The following is a 24,445-nucleotide window of genomic DNA, read 5'->3' as shown; positions in this document are numbered from 1 at the left end:
TTTAAATGGATCCATCCATTTAAAATTAAACAACACCATATTGTATGAGTCACTTCCACACACTGATAACCTGCTGCAACCTTTCTGAATATCTTTCTCTACCTAAATTCCAAAAATTACCACTTACATCACCAGCTGCTTTTAGGTGACGGTCCGTTCATCTTATCCTGGGAATACACCAGGTGCTGGTCTGTGATAATCCATCTGCAGTGCGGTTTTGCTCAATTCTGGCTACAAATCGCAATGTTAGTGTTTCAGAACTGAAGTATTAAGTGGGAAAGGGGTGTTTTAGTTAGGAAATTCACTAGTTGCTCTTTGTGTCTGACTTCCTGATTAACTGCGTCCTTAACTGTTCCATCTAGTTGACCTGCTTAGAAAGCCACTACTGCCATGCTTCTATAATTTGCCGTGGCACATCAGTTGGATTTTGAAATAACTCTCCGTTACCTTTTAATGTTGTGGGGTTTTTTGTTTTTTTGTTGCATATTTTATTTTTTTATACATATTTTTTACATTTGTATTAAAAGCTCAGTTGTCTTGCCTGTTAGTGTCTACATTTAGTTTCCTAAATTGTACAGATTTATGCTTTTTAACTTATTTATGCTTATCTTTTTTTTCTTAAAATCAGGACCGAAAATGTTTTGTCACTGCTTTTCAACCAGAAAAGCACATTGAGTACATTTTAGATACAATTAGTGGTATTATGAAAGACTAAGTCCGGTTTTGACAAGTGAGGGGTGGCTAAGAGAAAAAAAGTGAAGGGCACTACATGCTCATATTGTAACAGTTTGTCAGTTATAAGGTAGATGTTTGATGTTTGTCAGATCTGTCAGATTTGTCAGATGTCCATATTTATGCACGGTCTATAGGCACCACTGGAGGGTAACCTAATTATTTACATTAAAATACTATTAAATATGTAATTGTACTCACTTTACCGTAGTTGTACTCACCGATGCATGTATCCTGGCTGGCCAGATGAAGGCAGAGGTGAGCAGGGAGGAGAGACTGACTAACAAACATAAAGACTTTTCCATGTTTCCGGCCATGATGAGGAACACTGTAGAGGCTAGCCAGTCATGACCTGGATAACCTTCCTGGTGAGTTACTGGTTTCAAAGTTAAAGATCCAAAAATGGCTAGTAAAAAATATACACAGATTTCAAAGTCTTAGACATGTTCAGCAAACATTGTGGTAACATGAGTATTTTTGACAAACACAAATAATTTTTTAATCAGAAATAAACAGAAATGCAAATAACTAACTAGATGTGCATTGTATTAACCACTTGTAAAGCTTAAATTAAGAGATTTTGTTTGTGTTTTAAAGGATCCATAAATATTGTCTCTGTGTCAGAAGACACGAGCGCTCATAATGGGTTGAATAAAGTGCAAAGCTAATACCAGTTTGATGTCAGCTGACACTGGTGCCAGTGAGTGTTATCTACAGAGTGAGTAACAGTCAATTAACCACAATACACCATCAGCTTTGTCACAGCTGAAAAAACAGACTGTGAAGACCCAGTTCTGTCTAGTGTCAGATTCTGAAGGTATTACATGAAAAAATCTTAACCCACAGCCACTGGCAAACTGATACAAACATATAATTCTTGTGATTTTTGTCTTAATAAGCAGGAGTAGCTGCTTTACATTGTGAACGCAACATTGCACGGACACTGAGCAGCATACTTTAAAAAAAGAAAAACAGCAAACAGGATTTGCAATCAGGCTCCAAGGTTAAAGCTTCCTTTCATCAAGTACGTCTCGAGTGGTTTATTCAGGCTCTGCAGCATTACTCATTAAATTCAGGTCATTTAGACGTTTGATAATTTCATTCAAACCCTGCTGGCAGCAAATAACTGCGCTGATATGCGAGTCTCTGTCCTGTTCCAGGAGAACTGTGGGCCGATTAATCGGGAGTGAGAACACAAACTGGCTCGTCTCCAGAAAACAACCCCAGGCCTATCAACACTTGCTGCTTTTTATGTCTTTCTGTTGAGTTGCTCCCTTTGAACACTGTCACCGTTTAATTTTTCTTTAGGTTAAAATGTACACAGATTTATTTACATCTTCCCGCCGAAAGATTCTCTACATTTCTGCCACAAAGATATCACAGGAGAAAGTTTTAATGAGAAAAAAGACTAAATTAGCAAATTTCTTCATCTATTACATTGAAATCTATTACTTTTAGTTCATTTCCTGTGAACTCTACGGAAAAAAGCATGTACCTTCCCAGCATGTTAATTTTAAACTAATTAATCTTGTAAAATGATGTTAATTCTTCACACCAATGCCAGAAAAAAGACAACAGCAGCCTTGATCTGCTTTAAGAATCTACATTCTAATTTCTTAGTAATAGTTTTAAAGGGTACCTATGATCGTTTTCCTTATTTTTTGTCAGATATACACTGTTACTGTGGTGAACGGTCACTTTGAACACAGCCAAAGCTTCAAATAATGAGGTCAGTGTACAAATATTCCCACTGAGCCAAAAGCTCAGGCTTCGGATGGCTCTAAATGCTCCATTTCAGACAGTGTTTTTTTCTGTTCTTGGCTCTGTATCGTGGCAAGACTGGGGATTTTGCCATAATGCCTGGTCATCTCAGGCGCTCAGCTTGGTCTATGACCGTAGAAGCCCCTCCCTCCTGCTGTTCAATGCTGTTTGCAAAGGGGAGCCAATCAGAAGACAGGTGGCTTCACTGCTGAGGAGCTAAAATGTTTTTTTGTGACAGATCATAACCTGAATGACTCCAACAGCTTTCTAATTGCTTTTTTTTAATGTATCATGCAAATCTATTCTAACAGAGTCCAAGAATAAAAACGTGAAGCTCAAAATAACCATAAAGCACCTCTTTAAATAACTACATTTATATTTAGTGCTTAACCTTTGAGCCAACACAGATAAGAAGTCATAAAGCTGTTAAAAAAACAAAAAAAAAACAGTAATGCATTATTCTGAGCAAACTCTGTTCAGTGAGCAGATAGGGACAAACAACCGAAACCCAAAGTGTCTGTTTTGTAAGAACCCAAAGGTCTTACTTTTTAGACCAATTTCAAAATTGTTAATACAGAAACATATTCGTGTTTTGCCATGTTTTGACTGGATCCTGTAACAGACTGAAGAAATTGCCTTAGATTTGCATCTGAATGACAAGCATTTGAGTTCTTTATATCATTGTTAAGAAAAGGCAAAGACGGGACTCCTTTGTGGATACCCAGTTAAAAGAACTGGAGGATGGCTGTCTGCATTAAAGCTCAATAATGAGGACCAAATCCACAGAAACACAGAAACTTGACACTAACTGTGCATGCTGATAGTTCCATCGGCTTTGATTATCAGTTATAGATGTCAGCGAGTGCATGATGGGAAGAAACATCTTTTTTCAGCTTAGATGTGTGGAGTGGTTTGGCATTTATTTGTAGCCTGTTTTAAAGTCAGCAAGGCATGTTATTGGTGACAGTGAAAGTGTGAGGATTTGAAATGTGGTCAAATGGGTACAATCTGTCCCAATTTTGCCTTATCCTGTTAATGGAAATGTCTGGACAAATGTCTGTGCTTCACACCCTGGAGGACGGGGCTGTGGCCCCCCCACACTCCCTAGCAGATCGTTACATGGAGAAACCTTTGGAATACAAGCGCGCTGATCCACACAGGTATGCACACGGGTGTTCACTGCTCGTAGACCCAAATTACACCTTTCTTGGCTGCTACTTCGAAGCACATCTGTCCTGCGTGCTGCACAACAACATTGAATATTTAGTATTTACTGCTGTTTACACTTAGCTAGATTAATGCGATGGTGTTGTGTTTAGTATGTTGCTTTGTTTTTTGTTTTTTTTTGTCTTTTTTTGCTTGTTTTCTATTCTTCTCTCAACAGGTGATCCAGGAGATTTTTATTTGTTTTTCTCCCCCCCTTTCTCACTGTCCCTCTCCCCTTCTGTTTTTCCTTTCCTTCCTCTTTCTTTCTCCCTTTCCTATCTCTCACTCATGTCTGTCCCGTCTGTAACATCTGAAAATAAAATATAATAAATAATAAAAACAAAGATCGACCAAATGGACCAATACGGCAATGCCACGATGATCCATTTGGCAAAGTAAATCCATTGGGTATCCTTGTTGGTCTTCAGACAACAATTCTGATGGCTAAAGAACCAAATGGGACAGGCGAAAAAAAAAAAAAAAAAGGAAATGTCTGGACAACCTTGGTTTGAACTTCATTATTTAAAGAATATTTGGAGGTCACACAATCACCACTGTATTATTACACCTTGAGCCGCCTTAATTCTTTGTAGCACAGAATTAACAAACATTTCTCAGATTTTTGGGCCATACTGACATAAGAGCATGGCAGTTGCTGCAGATCTGCCCGGTACCAAACGACTCACGGACCGGTACCGGTCCGAGGCCCCGGGGGTTGGGGACCGCTGTTCTATGGGATTGAGGTCTGGTGACTGTGGAGGCTATTTGACAACAGCCAACTCATAGAATAGTCGCATAGAAGAAACCAGTTTCCAATGATCTAAGCTTACTGACATTAGTGCCATTATCAATCTGAAAACACTCATCAGAAGATGAGCACACTGTGCTCATATAGGGACGGACAGCAGAAATACTGTTGCATTTAAACACATCAATACGCCACACCAGCAGGCTGAACCACTGATACAAGGCTTTCATGTTGTTTATGCCTAAAGCAGTCTGGCCATTCTCCTCTGACCTGTGGCATTATTAAGACAATTTTTTTTTTTTTTTTTTTGCTTTTTTGGACCATTCTCTGTAGACTCGGGAGATGGTTGTGTAGCAAAATCCCAGTAGATCAGCAGTGTCTGAAAATACTCAGTCCAGCCCATCTGGCATCAGCAACCACATTCAAAGGCACTTACAGTAAAGCCCCCTTTTCCCCCCATTCTGATGCTCACTTTGAACTTATGCAGATCCTCCTGATCATCTCTGCTCGGCACTGAATTGCTTAAACAAAAGAACTATATATTGTCTCTGTTTTCTATTCATAAATTTATGACAGCGGTTGAAAGCTTAAACTACAGTGTGAATACTTAAATACAATTATAATGCAACAGTGTGAGCTGGTTAGCTTAACCACTGGCTCAACCCTCAATGACAAATGCATGCTCTTTGATAGTGATTGACAGACAGACCTCATGCATTTGTAATGGATTCTGTAAAGATATCATTTTTAAACGGACAGCTATAAATAAATCAGTTACCCCAAAGACACGATTAACATTTTCATCTGCGATTACCTAATCACCATCAACGAAACCGAAAATCCTCGAAATAAAATACTAACTCAATCAACATCTATACCTTAGATTTAAAATGATTTCTTTTTACCTGAAAAAGTACTTCAGTTCTTTGGGTAAACTTTAGACCAAAGTTTTTGCAAATTTTTAAGTATATTAACTTTTTAATTCTTTTAGCTTAAATAGGTACACTGTGTTTTGTGTCAGAAACATTAGCATAAATCCGTTTACAGCTGCCATCTAAACACAAAGATAACCCAAAACGAGCTTCTTGCTGTCAACTCAAATGTCAGTCTGGTCTAGTACTGTAGCTTCTTTACAAACAAAATGTCAGCATTTTATATTTGTGAGGGCTCTTTATCTTCTCTCTGTGTTTTCATGTTTCAATTGTCTGCTTACAAAGGAAGCTATCTGGAGGAAAAAGGACGCCTGTCAGTTGATATTTGGGACAAAAGAAGGTTGAACTACTCACTGAGGAGCAGATGGAGCAAGATAATCTATATTGTGTTGATCAGAGCGTGAGACATGACACTCTCGGTTTCTTGTTCTTTCTTTTAAAAAGGGCGACTTGTGGCGTTCTCACACTAGACACTAGATAGCTGCTACTACAGTCACACACATATAGTGTTGCCTCAGTAGCCAGAGTGCCACAAAGAAAATGTTTGTGAAATCTTTAGAGTTGGCAAAACTTCTGTTTTGCTTATTTAAAATAATAGTGCATTATATACATACAGTGAACCTCTGCAGTAATTACTCTGCAGTAATCTGAATGCGTGGGTTGCAATGGTGCTCATCCATATAAATAAAGGCATACAAAGTCAGCTTAGAAAAAGGTTATGCTCAAGAAATACTGATGGGTATGAATTATGCCCAACGACAAACTGTTTACAGATGGAGGAAATTCAGGATGACTGCTCTCCTGAACAGTAGATGTCCTACAAAGACCATCGCTGTGAAACCTATAAAACTTGCTACAATCTTTGTTCATATGTTCATTATAAGAAAAACCCTGAATAAGAAGGGGGAAACTGCTGCTCTCTACAAAAATATTCATATACAGTGTAGAACGCTATGTCTGAAGAAGAAACATTGAAACCTAATTTCAGCATGATGTCAGGAACATCATGGAGGGGCAAGGCCATCATTTCACCAACCAAAGGTAAGCAGACTTTCGGTGATACACTGACACAAAACAGACACAAATAACTAAAAAAAAACATTCTTATTTTCCAAATTCGAGTTTTGAACTGACCAAATGCAAAAATAAAATGTTATGACAGAAGAACATTTGTCAGATGGGTGACTAACATTTACAGCCACAGTGTGTCCATTTACTGTGAATTCTTATTGTATGGTCTCTGTAAAGGATACTGAGTTCTGATGAAGTTTCAACTCTCTGCGTGGACAAGAAGATCTTCACATGCTTAATTAGCAGAGCTAGGTCATTTGCAGCTTCTTCTTTCAGCAGCCCAAGGTAAATCCCATACCTGTGAATATAAATGAAATGTATGAAACACACATCTTCAAGTGCAAACCTTTTATAGATCAGTCTTCCTTTGTTTTTTAAAGTAAGTTGGTCAAATTTCCAGGTGCTGTCAAAGTCGCACTAAATGCTCCACACATCCTCTGACCTTAACACCAGCTCAAACACCGAGAGCTTCATGGCACGGGTTTCCATTTCTGATCAGCTCCTGTATAATTCTTAATACTTTTAAGTGTCGCTGGGGTTCCTGCATTGTTAATTCTTATAGTGAACATGGCCAAAGCATCAAATAATGAGGTCTGTAACATGATGCTTGTGAGCTAAAGCTTCAACCGCACCTTGTTTCATTTTTTTTCTATTCTTGGCTCTATATTATGTCAGTGAGAAGGGATATCCTTAATATAGTGTACTGAGGTACAGCCGCCACATGTGTGCTGTTCAAACCTTCTGTTTGTAAGAAGCAACCAATTGGAAGAAAACTGGTTTAATGAATGCAGAGTTAAATTTTAACAAGAATTATCTGGAACTGTGAAACATGCAAAGCTATGCTGCTAGATTTCAAGAATAAAATCCTGTTGGAATAATAGCTCTGCTTTTACTACTTTACTTCTTTATTACTTTTCATCTGTTTCATATCTCTTCTTTTATTTCCCCATCATTTTAAATTACTGAAATGAAAACCTATAAAATGAACTGTGAAAATATTAATTTAAAAAAAATGATCATTTCTCAGCATGACCATTTTTCTTTCAGTTCCCAGAATCACTCATGAAAGTCACATTGCCCAATGGGATACTTTATATCAAACTCAGAAATAAAGCAACATTGAAGTCAAGTAAATACCCCAGAGGAGTCCTCAAAACTTTATTCAAGAAGCCCAGTGCCCAGTGCAGCTCGCTTTTTGACAGGTGCGCTCACATTCCACCTGTATTGGCTTCCAGTCCATTTCAGGATCAGCTTTTCACAACCATTTTGTGCCTTTCTACTTAGCTGAAGTCTTATAGCAGTGCACTTGTGCCAAAGCCCTGAAGTCTACAGACCAACTGATCTTGGATGTTCCTTGATCCAGGCTCTAAAACAGAGGCCACACTGCCTTTTCGATGTTAGCCTCTATATTTAGGGGCAACCTGCCCAGTCACTCAGTCATTATAAAACACAATTATAAACCTATTTAATTTCTCCAGCTTTCAGTTGAGCATGATTTCCTAGTTTTTATTGTGCAAGCACGGTTGTGTTTTCATTCTTGTTTAATTTGAGGATGTTTTATGTTTTTGTTCTGTATTTTAGTGCAAATTTATTGTTGATTTAGTGAGTGTTAATTATAGTATAGCATGTACTGCACTTCGGTCAGCTAAGGGTGTATTAATGTGCTGTAAAAAATAAAAACTGACTCAACTTATATATCTCACATCAGTCAGCTCTGACAATTTTCCTAATGTCTGCTAACAAAAGTGTCTCCAGCTGCTGAACTGAGAAACAAAAAAAACTTTCAGTCTTCTCCCTTTTTGACTTTTGTGCACATTTGCAGCTTTAATTCATGTTGCGAGTGGACGCCAAGGTGAATTCTAATGTTACGGCTTTGAGTTCACAAGCTTGTTGAAAAATGAAAGTGAGCTTTTACATTTTTTAGATGGCTTAAATATGCTATAGGTTAAAGCGGCAAAAGCCACCTTTTTATCTTTCTCTTGGTTTTTCCAAGTGATATTACGTTTGGGACAGCAAGACCAGATTACTGTTCATTTTTTTTAGAGTAGGTGCTAAGAATAAGCAACACCTTTGTGTACAGAGAGATAAGAAAGTGACACATACAATGAAAAGGTAGAGTGAAACAGTTGTTGTGTTTTAAACAGAGAAACCAGACCTTCAGTGATGTACTAGCTCATCCAGCTCCTAATCCATCACAATTCACAGGGTATTAACAAAGCGATAAATGTTACCTTGACCTTGAGCACAGTTTGGGTGAAGATCTGACTATTACTCTAGTAGGAGTAACAACTATTGTGAATTATAGACATAAGCTCATCAGTCCTTTGACCAGATGAGCTATAAACTTGCATATTGCTTATTCACAAACGAGTAGCTACAGAGGTTTGAGTTGGGGTAAGCAAAAGAAAACATGTATGAGTGTATTCATTTGGTCTATAATGGAGATATAAAAGCAGACAAATTCCTTAGCAAGTGTAGAGCAAAGGATTGGTTTGATGTTTTGAAAAATGAAAGATGGAAACAGTTCATACTTAATTTGAAAGTAACAGAAAATATACTCTCACTCTTCTAAGACTTTATTTTCCTTTGACTTTGCAGTGGCAAACAGAACTGCATAGTGATGGAGTCCCATAGCGAAGAAAACTAAAGGCAGATAAAGCCATTACTTTCACTGCCAAGCGGCTTATATGTAGATTGGTTCTGTTTGCCTGTTTGTTTGTCAGCAGGATTACTCAAAAAGTAATTGAAGGTTTGGCATGAAAATTTTTTACCAGTTTGGCTCATGTTAGGAGTGATTAACTTTTGGAGTCAATTCTGATGTGGATCTGAAAATCTTTAGAAGGCGTTTGTAGAGCAAGAAAGGAAAAACATGGATATTTTGCATCGTATCTCTATACCCATATTAAACTGAAAAAAGAAAAATAAAGTGAGACATCGTTTTCTTGAAAAAAAATATCACAAATCAATTGGAGACTCAATTTAAGCACTGTCAGTAGAAAATGTTTAGACTTGAGGGAGTGGGATCGCTCTTTTTTAACCTCCTATGAACCGAACTCTTTCATGGCATGAATTTTTAATTTCTCTTTGCTATTTGGGCTGATTGGGACCTGATGAATGTAAAAACAAAGAATTATCTTTTTACCTGATTTTGCTCTACAATGGCTGGAAATCCACATCTGAGGACATTTGTTTTACATTTCGATAGAACAATGGCAGTATAATGTCCTCGTAACAGATATCAGGCCCTTATAGAGTTTAGTATTGTGCACAACCCAAAATGTGATGCCCACATTTGTTGAAGCCAGGTCATAGGAGGTTCAGGGTGGTAAGATTATGCAATTAACTTTCCGACGGCCACTTTAATGACTGAGCCTTGCTATTCTGTTAAAACCAAACTAACTTACATCTTCAACATCAGCTCTACTTTCTCTTTAGTGCTATTTCTCCAACGTCCGCATGCTTACATGCTTAACTGAGATGCTGAACACAGTAAACTTTATGCCTGCTGAACATCAGCATGCTATTATCATTGTAAGTCAAAGATGTCAGTGTTGAGCAGAAAAACACACCACTGCGTTAAAAGTGGTGATGCTTGTTTTCATGTGGAGCCCAGTGATGAAGACGCGGTTATTGAAACAATTGATTAGGACCATGTCAACATTCATCAGCGCCTAATTGAAGCAAAAGTAACTGCAAAAAGATTCAAACTGAGTGAGACACAGCTTCTAGTCTTTAACTATGCTTTCCCCATCCAATATGAAATGTAACTTTCTCCTCACATTCATTGTGAATGTAGACACTACAAAATCAAAATTAAGGTACATGCACGTTAGTCCCATCGCAGTGATTTAGACTCTTTTTAAGAGATACTTTGGGGTAGTTACTTCCATGGAGCTCACAGTTGAGTAATTCTAAGACTTTACTGAAATAGTTTATACGCAGCAGGCTCTCCTTCTGCTGTAAGAAGCCTAAATAAGTAAGGGTTTATGAGCTAAAGAAAATCCCTTTACATACTTCAGACAGGTGTTGATTCCCAGCTGTTCCACAGATGATAATACGGCATTCTTCACAGTCTTCTCCTCTGCTATAAAACAGGATGAAAAAAAGATGTGGTTGTTACGAAGCAATGCATTTCAATGAGAGGGTATATAAAAGAAGGTTTGGGTGGAAAACTACCTATACATTCCTAACAGCTTATATTATTCCAATGGGAAATGGAAAAACATGACAGCATATCATGAATTGCTACTTTTTAAGACACCAGAGATGTAATGTTGTGTCTGGGTAACTTTGTAGCTGGCAGTTTTACAACAGTCGTTTGGCTTTAATTGTGATGTTTGCGAGCTATTGTGACATCAAGGTGACTTGGGTAATATCAGTAAAAGTCAGCCATGGGTAATTTAACAGCAGCATTTTGACAGTGTAGAGCAGCAGAGCAATAACTCAGGAGTTTAGGGCTGTGGCAGGGTTTTTGAAAAAAAGAAGTGAAAACTGAAGTGGGAATGCTCTTTATCTCAAGACCTTTTCTTTCTCTGTGAGTCACATGGTGAGGCTACAGCAACTGAAAATACGGGCCAGTTTTAGAGTCGTGAAAACAAAAACAGCTCGCATGCAATCAGCTCTCATGGGCTCTTACTTAGTGCCAGTATTTGTTCCAAAATCATTAAAAATATATTCGTCTTTGGAGTTGCAGTTGTCACTGCACAGATAGAACGATAAATGAAGTAATAACAGTGGGAGGACTAACATTTTGTTTTGGAAGATGTTTCCACTGCTTCCTGGCTTTGGGGAATACCGATATTATTACATCTGTGCAAATGGATCCCCAGCTTCAGACAGTTTATGGGAGGATGATGAGAACATTTGAACAATTAATATGATGAGTATTATCCAGACACCATCAGTGGCAGGAAAAACTTCCAATTCAATTTACAGGCTAATGGTGCAGAAAAATGCACGGGAAATGATGATAACAGTAGCTGTAATCTACATATCAGAGTTATAATTCAACATTGTTGCCATCCAAATATCAAAGCTGACCAATGTGGATAAATCACAGGCCATCAAATCTTGGATTAATTGAGAAAAAATGGCTTTTGAAGAGGGCATGAATCTATGCCGGGATAGCTGGTTCTGTCATTTCTCTCACTCTTCTCTCCCTATATATTAAAATCTGTGAAAACCTCTAGCTGATGGCAATTACTGTCTAATGGAGATGAATCCTCTTCTTGTTGTATTTATTCCCTCCCTGCCCATTTCTCTCTCCTCAGCATTAAGCCACCAGAGTGTATTTTGCAGTTTTTAATAACTATAATCACAATCATTTAACAAGATACACTATGAAAGGTGGCACATCTGATTTATCTCTGAGATTAGTTATGACAATTTGTACTTCGTTTAGGTGTAGTTGTGAAGCTTATGAAGAGTAATATCATGAATCTGGAGCTCTGAGTTGATTTAGTTCCCAGACTCTGTGCAATCCCCTGTGCTTCAGAGAAATTAAAACAAAAGTAATATTAAAAATAAAGAAGCCTGAAAGTGTCAGGACTTAACGGAGTGAGAGGTAGTTATGAAACCCATTTAGAGATATGAGCATACATCATTTACGACAATATATCCAAGAATGTCTTCAGCTGTAAAAATAAAGGCAGGACCGAATTAAAAAGCTCAATTTAAAAAAAGCAAGAAAATTTTGATTAACCGTGAACTAAAAAATAATAAAAATAGAAAATAAAAAATGAATCACTGAACTCACGCTAACATGCTCAGAAATTTCCAAATATCTAAGTTTTCTGCTTTTCTAACTTTTCTAGACATCATTAGACAGAGAATGCAAAAGTCAGACACAACGGTATCAAACGTTTAACCTGACATGTCCGCGAGATTTCGGATTGCACCAGTGTGAGAACAACACAGCTAACGGTGTACATTCAGCAAGCGCGCTGCTTCCTGCCCACTCCATCCAGGCAGTGGGCTCACCTAAACCAGTATTTGCACTTGTGTGAACCTGTCTGAAGCAGGCTATTTGCCATGATAGATGTGAGGACACAGAAATGGAAAATTTCACAACCTGATTTTCTGAAACTCTAAGTTCACACGTGAAAAAGACTTTAAGAACCTCATGTTTCAAAAGCACCTCCTATATTTTAGTGCTAGAAACTAAGTACAGGGAGCCTACATCTCCTATGACTAACTGTCTGACAACCACTCAAACACTCATCAAGTCTGGGGATGGCAGCAGCACATTGGTTGTGACAGCCAGCAAATGTCAGACCGCCTACAAAGAGCACCTTTAAGCACCTTATAACTCTAATATGAACCTTACACGCAACAAGTGCTGCAGCAGGTCATTCAAACCCTGCTGCACTTGCTGGGATGTTTCTGCCGTGACATCTACCTAAAACACTGCCAGAAGAGGGAAATGCATCATGTGATTAATAACAATAATAAAAACATTTCTTCTAACTAACCTCCATTTACAGTAACTTGCAGCATCTTGCAGCACCCCACTTGGTAGGTCAGATCATAACCTGATTCACCTCACCCCCCGCTATGTGCCAATTGTGAGGAGGGAACCTGTGACCACCAGGACTGTTAGGAGGTGGTCAGAGGAGGCAATAGCGGAACTACAGGGCTGTTTCGAGGTGACCGACTGGGAAACACTCTGTGAGCCTCACGCCGAGGACATCAATGGGCTTACTGAGTGTATCACAGACTACATAACTTTCTGCACCGACTCCATTGTTCCAGCTCAGACTGTTCATTGTTACCCAAATAACAAGCCGTGGGTGACTAAGGACATCAAAGCCCTCCTCAACAACAAGAAGAGGGCTTTCAGAGGGGGCAACAAAGAGGAGGTGAGGAAGGTCCAGGTGTTACTAAAGGACAAGATCAGAGAGGCTAAGGACAATTACAGGAGGAAGCTGGAGTGGAAACTCCAGCAGAACAGCATGAGAGAGGTGTGGAGGGGCATGAAGACCATCACTGGATTCAGGCCAACCAACAGCAGGGGAGCTGAGGGAGGTGAGAATAGAGCCGACGAGTTGAATCTGTTTTTCAATAGATTCGACACCACAGTGTCTGCTCCCACCCCCACAACCTCACCTGCAGTCAGCCTGGAATCCAGAGCCACACCACTGTGCCAGCCTCTCTCTTCACATGTTGCCTCCTGTGAGATTCCTGACACCCCTCCCCCACCCATCACCTTCACTCAATACCAGGTTGAGATGCAAATGAGGAGACTTCACTCAGGCAAGTCTGCTGGACCAGACGGAGTGAGTCCCCTTGTCCTCAAGGCCTGTGCCCCCCAGCTGTGTGGAGTCTTTCATAAACTGTTTATGCTGAGTCTGAGTCTGCAGAGGGTCCCGGTGATGTGGAAGACATCATGCCTCGTCCCTGTACCAAAGACGCCTCGTCCCAGTGGCCCCCAGGATTACAGGCCCGTGGCACTGACCTCCCACATCATGAAGACCCTGGAAAGGCTCATCCTGGACCAGCTGCGACCCATAGTAAGACCACATCTGGATCCCCTTCAGTTCGCTTATCAGCCTCGTCTCGGAACAGAGGACGCCATCATCTACCTGCTCAATCGTGTCTACACCCATCTGGACCAGCCGGCGAGCACTGTGAGGGTCATGTTTTTTGACTTTTCCAGTGCTTTCAACACCATCAGGCCGACCCTCCTGGGTGATAAGTTAGCAGCGATGCAGGTGGATGCTTCTCTGGTGTCCTGGATTGTTGATTACCTGACAGGAAGACCACAATATGTACGTCTCCCACAGTGTGTGTCTGACAAGGTGATTAGCAACACAGGGGCACCACAGGGGACTGTCCTCTCCCCCTTCCTCTTCACCCTCTACACCACAGACTTCAGCCACTGCACAGAGACCTGCCATCTTCAGAAGTTTTCTGATGACTCTGCGGTGGTTGGATGCATCAGCAGGGATGATGAGACAGAGTACCGGGCTGTGGTCGACTCCTTTGTCACGTGGTGTGAGCAGAATCATCTGCAGCTCAACGTGGCAAAGACCAAGGAACTGATCGTGGACTTCAGGAAGACCAGGAAACACTTGACCCCTGTTTCAATTCAGGGGGTCAGTGTTGACATTGTGGAGGACTATAAATACCTTGGAGTACACATTGACAATAAACTGGACTGGGCTAAAAACACCACAGCACTTTACAGGAAGGGCCAGAGTCGTCTCTATTTTTTGAGGCGACTGAGGTCCTTCAACATCTGCCAGAAAATGCTGAGGATTTTCTATGAGTCTGTGGTGGCCAGTGCGATCCTCTATGCTGTTGCATGCTGGGGGAGCAGGCTGAGGGTCGCAGATGCCAACAGACTTAATAAACTGATCCGTAAGGCCAGCAATGTTGTGGGGATGGAGCTGGACTCCCTCAAGGTGGTGTCGGAGAGGCGGATGCTGTCCAAGATAAAGACAATGTTGGATAACACCTCCCACCCACTCCATGACATGTTGGTCAGTCACAGGAGCTCGTTCAGTGAGAGACTGAGATTACCGAAAAGCACCACTGAACGACACAGGAAATCATTCCTGCCTGTGGCCATCTCCCTGTACAACGCATCCACTTAACACACTGTTTGCTGCTACAACTACACATGTTTCTTTTCCAAATATTTATTTATAAGTGACTTATGTATGTATGTATGTATATATATGTATATATTGTACTATTCTTAGTTAGCGTATTGTCTGTCTTGTCTTAATGTTGGTTTAAAATGGAGCACTGTAACAAAAAATAATTTCCCCCAGGGATCAATAAAGTATTCTGATTCTGATTCTGATTCTGATCTCAGAATGGGGGAAAGGGAATGCAATTTTGATGTTTTTCATGCAATACTTAAAAGCAGAGACTTAAAAAAGTTTGAGGATGTGGATTAAAAAATCCTTTTAAATTATTTTATCTGAGCAAGCATAGATCTCTGGAACATAAAAAGATGCTCCTCGTGGGATGCAGTAACCCAATTTCAACAGGAAGCTGAGATAAATGAGATTGCTGGACAGCTGCCTTCAGGAGTCAGGGCCATGGCAGGTGATGAGATACAACTCTGAACGGTGAACTGAAAGCAGTTAACACTTGGCAAATGAGCCTGCTCTCTCCATACAATGGGAGCGTCAAGCTGGGCAGAGTGGCTTTGACTAGTCAATGCTAAACACCACTGGGCATTTTTCCATGTCACATGCAGACAATTACACACAAATGTAACCGGCAGATTGCAGAATTCAACAAGAGTCCTGACTGCTATCTGGTCTCCTTTAAGGGCTGTTGTAACTGAAGCAGAAGCTGTATTTAGTCAATGTTTATACAGAACCAAGCCTTACAATGCAGAACCCATCTTAAAATATCTTCAGGCTCTTATCTGTCCAATTAATTTGAAGCATTACATAAATTAACTGAAATTTAATTTGTCATAGGTACACAAAAACTGTATCTACAGTATCACCAGTGAGAAAATATTTGCCCAAAAATACAGATTTAAGATTATTTTTACCCTGGAAGCTGTTGCCGTTACTGAATTCACCCATAGTATGTATTTTTATATAAAAATCCTGAACAGAAATCTATGCCTCTCTCTTATAATGTAACTCTGACAGATGTGAATTCCAGGTCAAAGTGTGTCAAAAACATCACAAAGTTCAAGCCTGCAATCTCTCCAAAAGAAAAGGACTTAAAAATATTAGCATCAACAATCTGACATGTAAAATGTGGGTGGACTATTTTCCACAACAGCTCTGTGTTAAAGAAATTATGCAAATAAGATTGTGACTGATCCTAAAAATGAAGTATTACAAAAATGTGAGGCAATATGAAAGAAAGAAAGCGGAAGTGCAAACAACTCTGATGTGTGTTTGTGAATTTAGATAAATAAATCATCAAAACAAAAACCCAGAATTAAGGTTCTTCATCAGTCCCCAGAGAAGTGAGGCCTTTTTGCTGACAGACACAGCACTACAGACAGATGCTGCCTTTTATTAGCTGTCTCCCTGCCACAAATGACTGTCTACTAATTCATAGATCCAAGTGAATGCTTTTACTCTCATGAATTATCTTGACAGCTTTTCTTTAGAAGCTCAGACATATTCGGGATGATGTTACTTATAAAGTCTGTCAAATTTGAACACGGTTTCAAAACTTTTTATTGCATGACACACCACGCGCATGAAGAATGTTCATTCTTATGGCAATTACAGTTAAATTCCAAACTGTACAAGTCAAACCGTCCAAATCTATACTGTAGGTTTAACCACACTCTAAATTATTTTAATTAGGTACATACACCCTTACTGCTTCAACAGGAATTTAGAGGGTAAGCGGCAGCCAGGTGCTGCTGATTAAATGTAATTGATTCACTGATCATCAGCAAGTGTGAGCACCTCTGTAAAAGCAAAGTTTTAACAGGTTGCTGATCATTCAGGTGATGCAATGCCAAAAGTGGATGTCCCAGAATTTTCACCCAAGGCCAAACTATGCTCTGAGAAAAAAAGCTCCGACTTGTTCTCTAAAAAGAACATGGCAGGACAGTTTAGGAAAAAAATGGCACGTGTTTGTTAACGTGCTTGGAAACATTCATACCCTGTGCAAAAAGCAAGTGCATGTATGACCTTAAGAGAACTGTGCATGAATGAATGCTTGCAAACCTCAATGAACAGAAGCAACATTGTAAAGAAGAATGAGTTAAAAATTCTCCATAACCATGTGAGAGACTGATGAAGTCATACAGAAAATAAGTATTTCAAAGATCATACAAGCTACTAAATCATAGGGAATCATGGGTTTTACTTCATAGAGTATAGAGCAGTCATTCTCAAACTGTGGTACGCGTACCACTGGTGGTACGTGGGCTCCCTCTACTGGTACGCGGGAAAAATGTAAACGTTTAGCTCTGCTATCACTTGAAGACAGAAAACTAAACAGTAGTGACGTTTACAGGGTTACTGAAGTTGGGCTAGCTCGTATATAATGATGTGCTATGCATTGGCTAGCTACACAGCTATAGTTAGCATAATATAAACACGCTGAAGCTGGAAGATGAACGCCAACTTTTTTCCACTCAATGGTTAGAGACAAATGCATGGCAGGATCCTGCAGACGGACCAAACTTCAGTCAGGAGAACAACTGAGATAATCCATCCACAATACGAGGTTAGTCATTAATTTACTACTGCATGGGCTGGGCTGTAGCTACATCGTAAGGTTTTAAAAACTGAGCTTTAACAGTGGTAATAAAAACCGAGAGAGGCCGACAGTGATCACTGCCTTTTTTAGGAGCTTGTACAGATTAAACAGAACAAGATACAAAGCATTAAAACATGTTAACCCATATGGAAAAGATCTATATAAATCTTATAAAGTTTGTATCTGTCTTGTGTGAAACTTGTATGAAAAGCATATAAGTGTGAAAACAGATATAAGATCCCTTGAAAAATTATATAATGAAACTTGTATGTTTTGGATACTTACTAAAAGAATATATGAAAGTAATGAGAAAGTGGCCACTTACATGAGTAAATCATGTAAGCCTTATATGAAATAGTAAAAACTTATATGTGATTACTCATGAAAGTGGCCACTTTCATGAGTAATCACATATAAGTTTTTACTATTTCTTTTCCATATGGGAAAAACACAACAACCTTAATAAACTATTAGTTTGGGCTCGGAAACAGGGTTCATACGTCATTACTTAAAGACTGGATATCCCACCTGCTGTGAATGTTTTAATGCAGTACAGTTGTTATTATTGTCACTTGTCACATCCTGTTTATGACAGTTACAATAAATAACATTCATATAAGAAATAAAATTGTCTAGTGTAAACTGTATATGGTGTTAAATAAGCCTATACTACTGTAACTTAATGTCGGTCATAAGGGTGGTACTTCAAGAGCCACATGTTTTATGAGGTGGTACTCATTGTGAGAAGTTTGAGAACTACTGGTATAGAGCATAGAGTCCTATGAAAACTTTCTTTTTCACATGATTCTCACTCCTGGAAAACCTCAAGCTTCTACCAAGTCATTTCTTCTAAACTGCAGCTTAAAACCTTACTGTCACCGGGTAAAATATGAAGCTATTTACTCAAATAGTGCAGTGTCTTGTACCTTTATATTCTTCCATATAATCAATTTTATTTTATATATCTTCTGTTTATCTTCTATTTTAAATCCTGCATTGTTTTATACCACCTGTGTGTCCTTATATCTTTTTTTTTTATGTCCCTTGAAAAGCACTTGAAATAAGCAACATGATCTTGGTTTTATATGTTGAGTAATCATTAGAGAAGACCACAGTGAAATGGTTTTCATTCACATTTTAGCAGCAGTGTGCTTTATATCTGATCACCTCCCAGTAATTTAGATTTAGCCATTCAAGACTAAAATTCAAAGGATACTTTTGGCAACACCTGGGTTGTGGGTGTATCCAAATGCTCCAAAAAGCTCTTATGTCGTCATATCTTCTGGTAATTATGAACAGACAAATTGTGCATTGTTTGTGTATTGACAAAGAGGTGGGAAAATTACTTCTAGAAAATGTGTATGAAAGAAAGATTATTGATATTATGTCCTTAGAAAAACAAATAAAAAACGAAACCATAATAAACATGTCAGTGTCAGACATCAGAATATTACAAAGTTCAAAATGTTGTTCTACAATGAAATCTTGTGTTTTTACAGGTGTTCTGGGCCACAGAAAATTTCAAACAACGATTCAGAAAATCTCTTTACTGTAAAAATAATCAGCACTTGTCCGAAATTTTCTGGAGTGCAGATTAATAGCTAATGCACTGTTAATGTTATTTCAGTATTTCACACCCACTTCTTTTAAGTGCCCTTGCTGGATATAATTGAGCCACATTTAGCTAAGTAGAGGGAAATTAAATTTACTGTTAAACAATGACTGTGGTTAAAATACAACTATGATTAATGGAGTATGCATTCAGTATGGAAAGCCAAACTGTACGCTTTTGTTAAACCTGCCAAAAATAAAGCATCCATAATATTCTGACCTGCCTCTGATAATATTTTTCAGCTTTAGCAATAAAAAAAAATTACAATGCGTATTAACAGTTGCCTGCACATAATATAATAAATGTATTACAGAGGTTATAGTGCATGCTGTCATCATATGGGAAACTGGCTATTGCCATAAACAAAGCATACGCATAAAAATCAATTTGGCTGCAGAAGAAAGTCAAATGTGTTTGAGTAACACAATAATGGGTGGCAGGCCTGTGTGTTTGTGTTATTATTGCGAGACCTATGGACAGAAGTCTCCCACAGAGAAATACAAGCCTCGTTTGACTGAGCAGATTATTGAAGAAAAAAGTTTTACCATTTGATCTTTACAGACACAGCTCTCCCCACCTGCACTCCCCTATTCTGTAGTTCATGTGGCATCAGAAAGGAACAACAAGGAGCACACACACCTGCATTCACAACAAATAGCATTTTGATACCACAAAGCATTTGCCAGACTATATTGTCCATGAAATGTCCAAGATGATTTCCAGGACAAGAGACTGCGATTCACTTTCTTTTTTTTAAACCACTAAGTTCAACCTACAGAAAAAGAAAGTTTTCAAAGAACTCGATGAACTCCTGTTCATTGTTACTGCTTTCATTGGAATTAGGAGTGCAAGCAGCAGCCAGTTGCTGCTAATCAAATGCACCTGATTAAGTGTGAACACCTCTGTAAAGCAAACGTTTTGGCAGTTTGTTGGTCTAGAGCGTTCAGCTGTGTTAACACAGTGCTATGATTTTCTTGGGAGTGGATGCCAAAAACAAAATCCAAGAGACTCTAAAGGCCTCAGTTAGCATGTTAAATGTTAAAAAAAAAATTCAAAGGTCAAAAAAAGACATGCTCTCAAGCATGGTGGTGGAAAAGCCCATTTATCCATCAGATGTCTGAAATTTTGTTGTGCAACAGCAACAATGATCCAAGCACAGCAACAGTAAATCTACAATGACTGAAAAAGAAAAGAATTAAGGTTATGCAATAGACCAGTCAACGTCCAGACCCCAAACCCACTGAAATGCTTTGTTAGTTCTGCATAAAAACATGTAGCTGTTAACCTCAATCAACCTAAAGCAATGTCGTAAAGAAGAATCGGCCAAAATGTCTCCACAACAATTGATATTGTACCTCCCCACCCTTCTATTCATGTACAGGCAAGGAATACGGCAGGGGAGCAGCAGCGAGAGCCAGCACAGACAGTAGCAATGACAGGGTCATGCAGAGAATAAAAAGGAGGAGCAGACATGGAGGTGCACTTCAGACTGGCTTGTAGATGCACAACAACTGTGGGTTGATTAAGCAGCTTAAATAGTGCACCCTATATGAGACTTGGCCGAATATTCAACAAAGGGTATCAGCAAAACCATCAGCTGATCTGCTGGGAATCACTGACTTAGTGGCCTGTCTGAACTAATTGCATCTTAATTAAAACCTCTAACCCGTGCAAAACAATGGCCGAGTGAGTTTAAAAAAAACAAAACACATAAACAACAATGCTGAACAATGCAAATCAGAAATGTGGTAAATCTGCTTCCGTAATGAACAGCTGCTTGTTTTTAATTTATATTGAGTGTGTGAGCCATTCATGCTTTTTCCCCACACCCTAATTTCTATAGAACTGGACCTCTGTTTAATTTTAAATCGCTGAGTCTTGGAGTCTTTCTGAGTCTTTCTCTGCACTTGTTTCGAGTGCTTGAACAAATGACACACTATTATAATTATACCAATGTTTACTAAGTGCCAGATGATTGCATTATTTCAGCAGAGCCATACAGTCACTGATGAAATTCAAACTGATATCCTTCCACCAATTAGTATGGTAAATATGATGTTAAACTTAGTACAACTTTGCAATGCGTCTTTGAGGTGAAGGTCATGAATGACCTATGATTTGACTTAACTTGATTTTATAAAAAACATGTAAACTGGAACAAATAAATATGCTAATTGGACACTTATTGCACATTACCTTTAGGGACTTTCTAGGTAGAAAGATGTTGCGGCATTTAGTTATTAGCATTATGCCTTTTTGACTGCTATCAGTCAGCTTGTTTAGCCTACTGGCTACTAAATACTCCAACCTGCTAAGATCATTCACTCATTCGATCTGAGACACATAACACATTTTAGCATGTGGTGGAAAAAGCTGCTCTTAAGGGCAGAAAGAATTGTTTCCAGGGATCTCTATTTTTATCCTGCCTTCCAGCTTGGGGTGCAGGATCCTTTGTGTAATCCATGCTTACATGTGTATTTTACACACAGACAATGTGAAAAATACAACACATTGCTATGGATTAGTACTGAAAGTGCTAATTGCACTAACAAATTTAGATGAAAAAATAACACCAACTAAATAGGCATAAGCATGTCTGTTAACAAAAAACCCCAACGCTTTAGCCAACTGGGGTTTTTCAACTACCTCAGGGACAAAGCTTTACCAAAATCTTCCAACTCAGACCCTGTGACAAGTGGAAAATTTGGAGTTTCTTAAAATATAATATTTAGTCTATTCTATCTCTAAACTGTTTTATTTACACTTACTCTACACTCCTCCTATCATGAAAACCACGTTTTTATGCCTGACATACTACAGTACTACACTCCCACCAGATGAGCTCATGCAGCCTGTCACGAACCGGGACATACAACCATGACAAAACAGGAGATGCACACACAAATGCCAATTAAAAAGACTATTTATTTTAAATTAAAGAAACAAGAGAAAAACCTAAACTAACCATGTGTACAGTCAATGGCTGTGGCTTAAGTGAGTGCATGCTTGAAGAGACTGTGTACACAATGCTGTTTAGTGCAAAAACCCAAACTATAATCCAGAATGTTTCTCAGGGAGGAGAGCCACTACACAGTTGGGTTCTGAGGGCCTTTATAGTGCACTGATGAGCCCAGGTATTGCCAGTGCCACTGATGGAAATGAGCCACAGCAGCTCTCCAGCACCTACAAATGAGACCTGCCCACACCAACAAGCAAGAAGGGTGACCAGGTGGCGAGCATCGCCACACTTTCCAATCCAATAAACTACCATTGCAGTTAGTAGTAAGTGGTTGATTAGTGCGGCAACAACAAAAACACACTGAATGTCTTTTTAAAATACACAAAATGTCTTATTTTACATTCTATCGAAGTTCCTGCTGGAAAGTGCTGTACTGTACAAGATGCTTCCCTCACCGCAAACTCAGGTTTACTGCTGGATAAATTTTATTTCCACATTAGTTAACTCAACAACCAAGACAGAGCACTGATAGGTTTCCTCATCTCTCCACCCAAGTGTTTTAGAGACAATATGTGCACTGGTCTAATGATGTTTATGACTCCCAGAGTAGACATACAATCTCATCATCATTTAAAACTTAATAGCCAATGCGTGTGTGTTTTCTTTAGTTGAACAATCAGATCTTGGTCTTTTGTAACCAGTCATGACAAAAAAGGGACGTCTTTTTTGCCATGTCTGGTCACAAAAGACCAAGATGGTGCTTTTATACCGTCTATACACAGTTGTTATCACCAGCTTTGGTTCCTATCCTCAGGGCTAGTTTAATCGCCAGGGTTCAGTTCACCAAGACTATTAACAAACCAGATCTCCACATTGAAGCACAAGCAGGCTTCAGTTCAGCTGACTGAGCCAACAGGCCCTTTCAGAAGCGACTGGAGTAGAAGGCAATAACAACCCACAACAGAAAACAAAGTGTCAAGTTCAAACTTACATGAAATACACTGCACTAAAGGTGTTAATTAGGTGTTAAAACATTTATACACAGTGTGTACTGTATATGCTTTGGAGTGTAACCAACATTTACCTTTACATAATTTTCATAACCCAGAAATAAAGTAAACAGAGCAGAGCACAGAGGTTCGGTACGTCTGTCTTCACTGATCCACAAAGTGCCCTTTAGTTATTTTCCTTGACTAAACTGTAAGAATGGAGGGTTGGGGGGGGGGGGGTATTGCTCTTCTTACTGACCTTTGTACGGAGCTGGAGAGAAGAAGCACTCTGAAGCAGAATTGGATAGATGGGCTACAACTTTCTCCAGAAGGTCAGCCAGCACTGAGGAGAAAAATCAGGCACATAAAAAATCATAAGATAGCAGGTCTGCATTAACTATTGCGTTCAAAGGAAATCCAGTTTAAACAGTCAAATGTCAGCTTTCAACTATTTTTAGATTGTTGGTTCCATCCTGTTTTCTACGCTATTAAGCAGCTGCAAGTGGATTGGACAGATACTTTCCATGTAAGACGTACAGTGTGCTCAGCTGGCATAAAGTCATTAGCATTATAAATACTAATAAAAGATAATATATATAATAGAAGTTTAAAAACAAACCTGCTTCACTTCTAGGATAAGGATGTCTCTGACAAAGTAAATTATAGCTCAGCGAAAAAATTACATGCACTGTAATACAACACAAAAAATGTACATCTTGTATCAACTGTGGATTCACTGGCCCCGACTGTCACTCAGTAAACTGTGTCAGCATGGCTTTTAGTGTCACTTAACACGTCTGCGCAAAGAACCACCCACAGTCACTGAAGATCTAATTGTGGAAATAAGAGAGGAAGAGCGTGGTGAGGTAGGAAGAAACAGTAAATAAAGACGATACAAAACCAACCTTCTACAGGCCAAAGAGTTTAACCTATTGTTTTAACTCATAGTAGGCCAAATGAATAGACTGGTTTGTTTTAGTCTGTTTTGTGGCCAAAGAACTCCTGTCTTTTCAATGCGCTTTGTGCTGGCACACCACAGCACACATCACAGTTCAGGCGTTTTCTGCCAAATGCTCAGCCTCAGATGCCTCAGGATGTTACAGTAGAAGTCTGCATTTACAGGCTGACCCAGAGGGACAAATGCATGGTGCACAACCTTGTGAAAGTCAAAGATTAGTATGCACCACATTGCTGATCTGATGTGCCAACTTTGACATTGTAAACTCCTGTTCGATC

At 39.1% G+C, this 24,445-nt stretch overlaps 1 protein-coding gene across 1 annotated transcript in view; it reads right to left on the bottom strand.

The window, feature by feature from the left end:
* The window catches only part of tbc1d32 (TBC1 domain family, member 32), a 96,924-nt gene that overhangs the window by 23,903 nt on the left and 48,576 nt on the right, over window positions 1-24,445 (bottom strand). The window contains exons 27-30 of the mRNA XM_085372728.1: window positions 23,469-23,552; window positions 10,465-10,534; window positions 6,633-6,748; window positions 954-1,108 (exon numbers count right to left, since the gene is read on the bottom strand). Of these exons, the coding sequence (XP_085228854.1) occupies window positions 954-1,108; window positions 6,633-6,748; window positions 10,465-10,534; window positions 23,469-23,552 (425 nt within the window). The remainder of the gene's footprint in view (window positions 1-953; window positions 1,109-6,632; window positions 6,749-10,464; window positions 10,535-23,468; window positions 23,553-24,445) is intronic.

The sequence above is a fragment of the Diplotaxodon limnothrissa genome, linkage group LG15 (genome assembly GCF_057381915.1).
Source record: "Diplotaxodon limnothrissa isolate DT_005_m linkage group LG15, D_limnothrissa_male_GT1.1, whole genome shotgun sequence".
Lineage (NCBI taxonomy): Eukaryota > Metazoa > Chordata > Actinopteri > Cichliformes > Cichlidae > Diplotaxodon > Diplotaxodon limnothrissa.
Note: the sequence above shows the minus strand (reverse complement) of the source record. Positions and strands in the feature narration are given on the sequence as shown.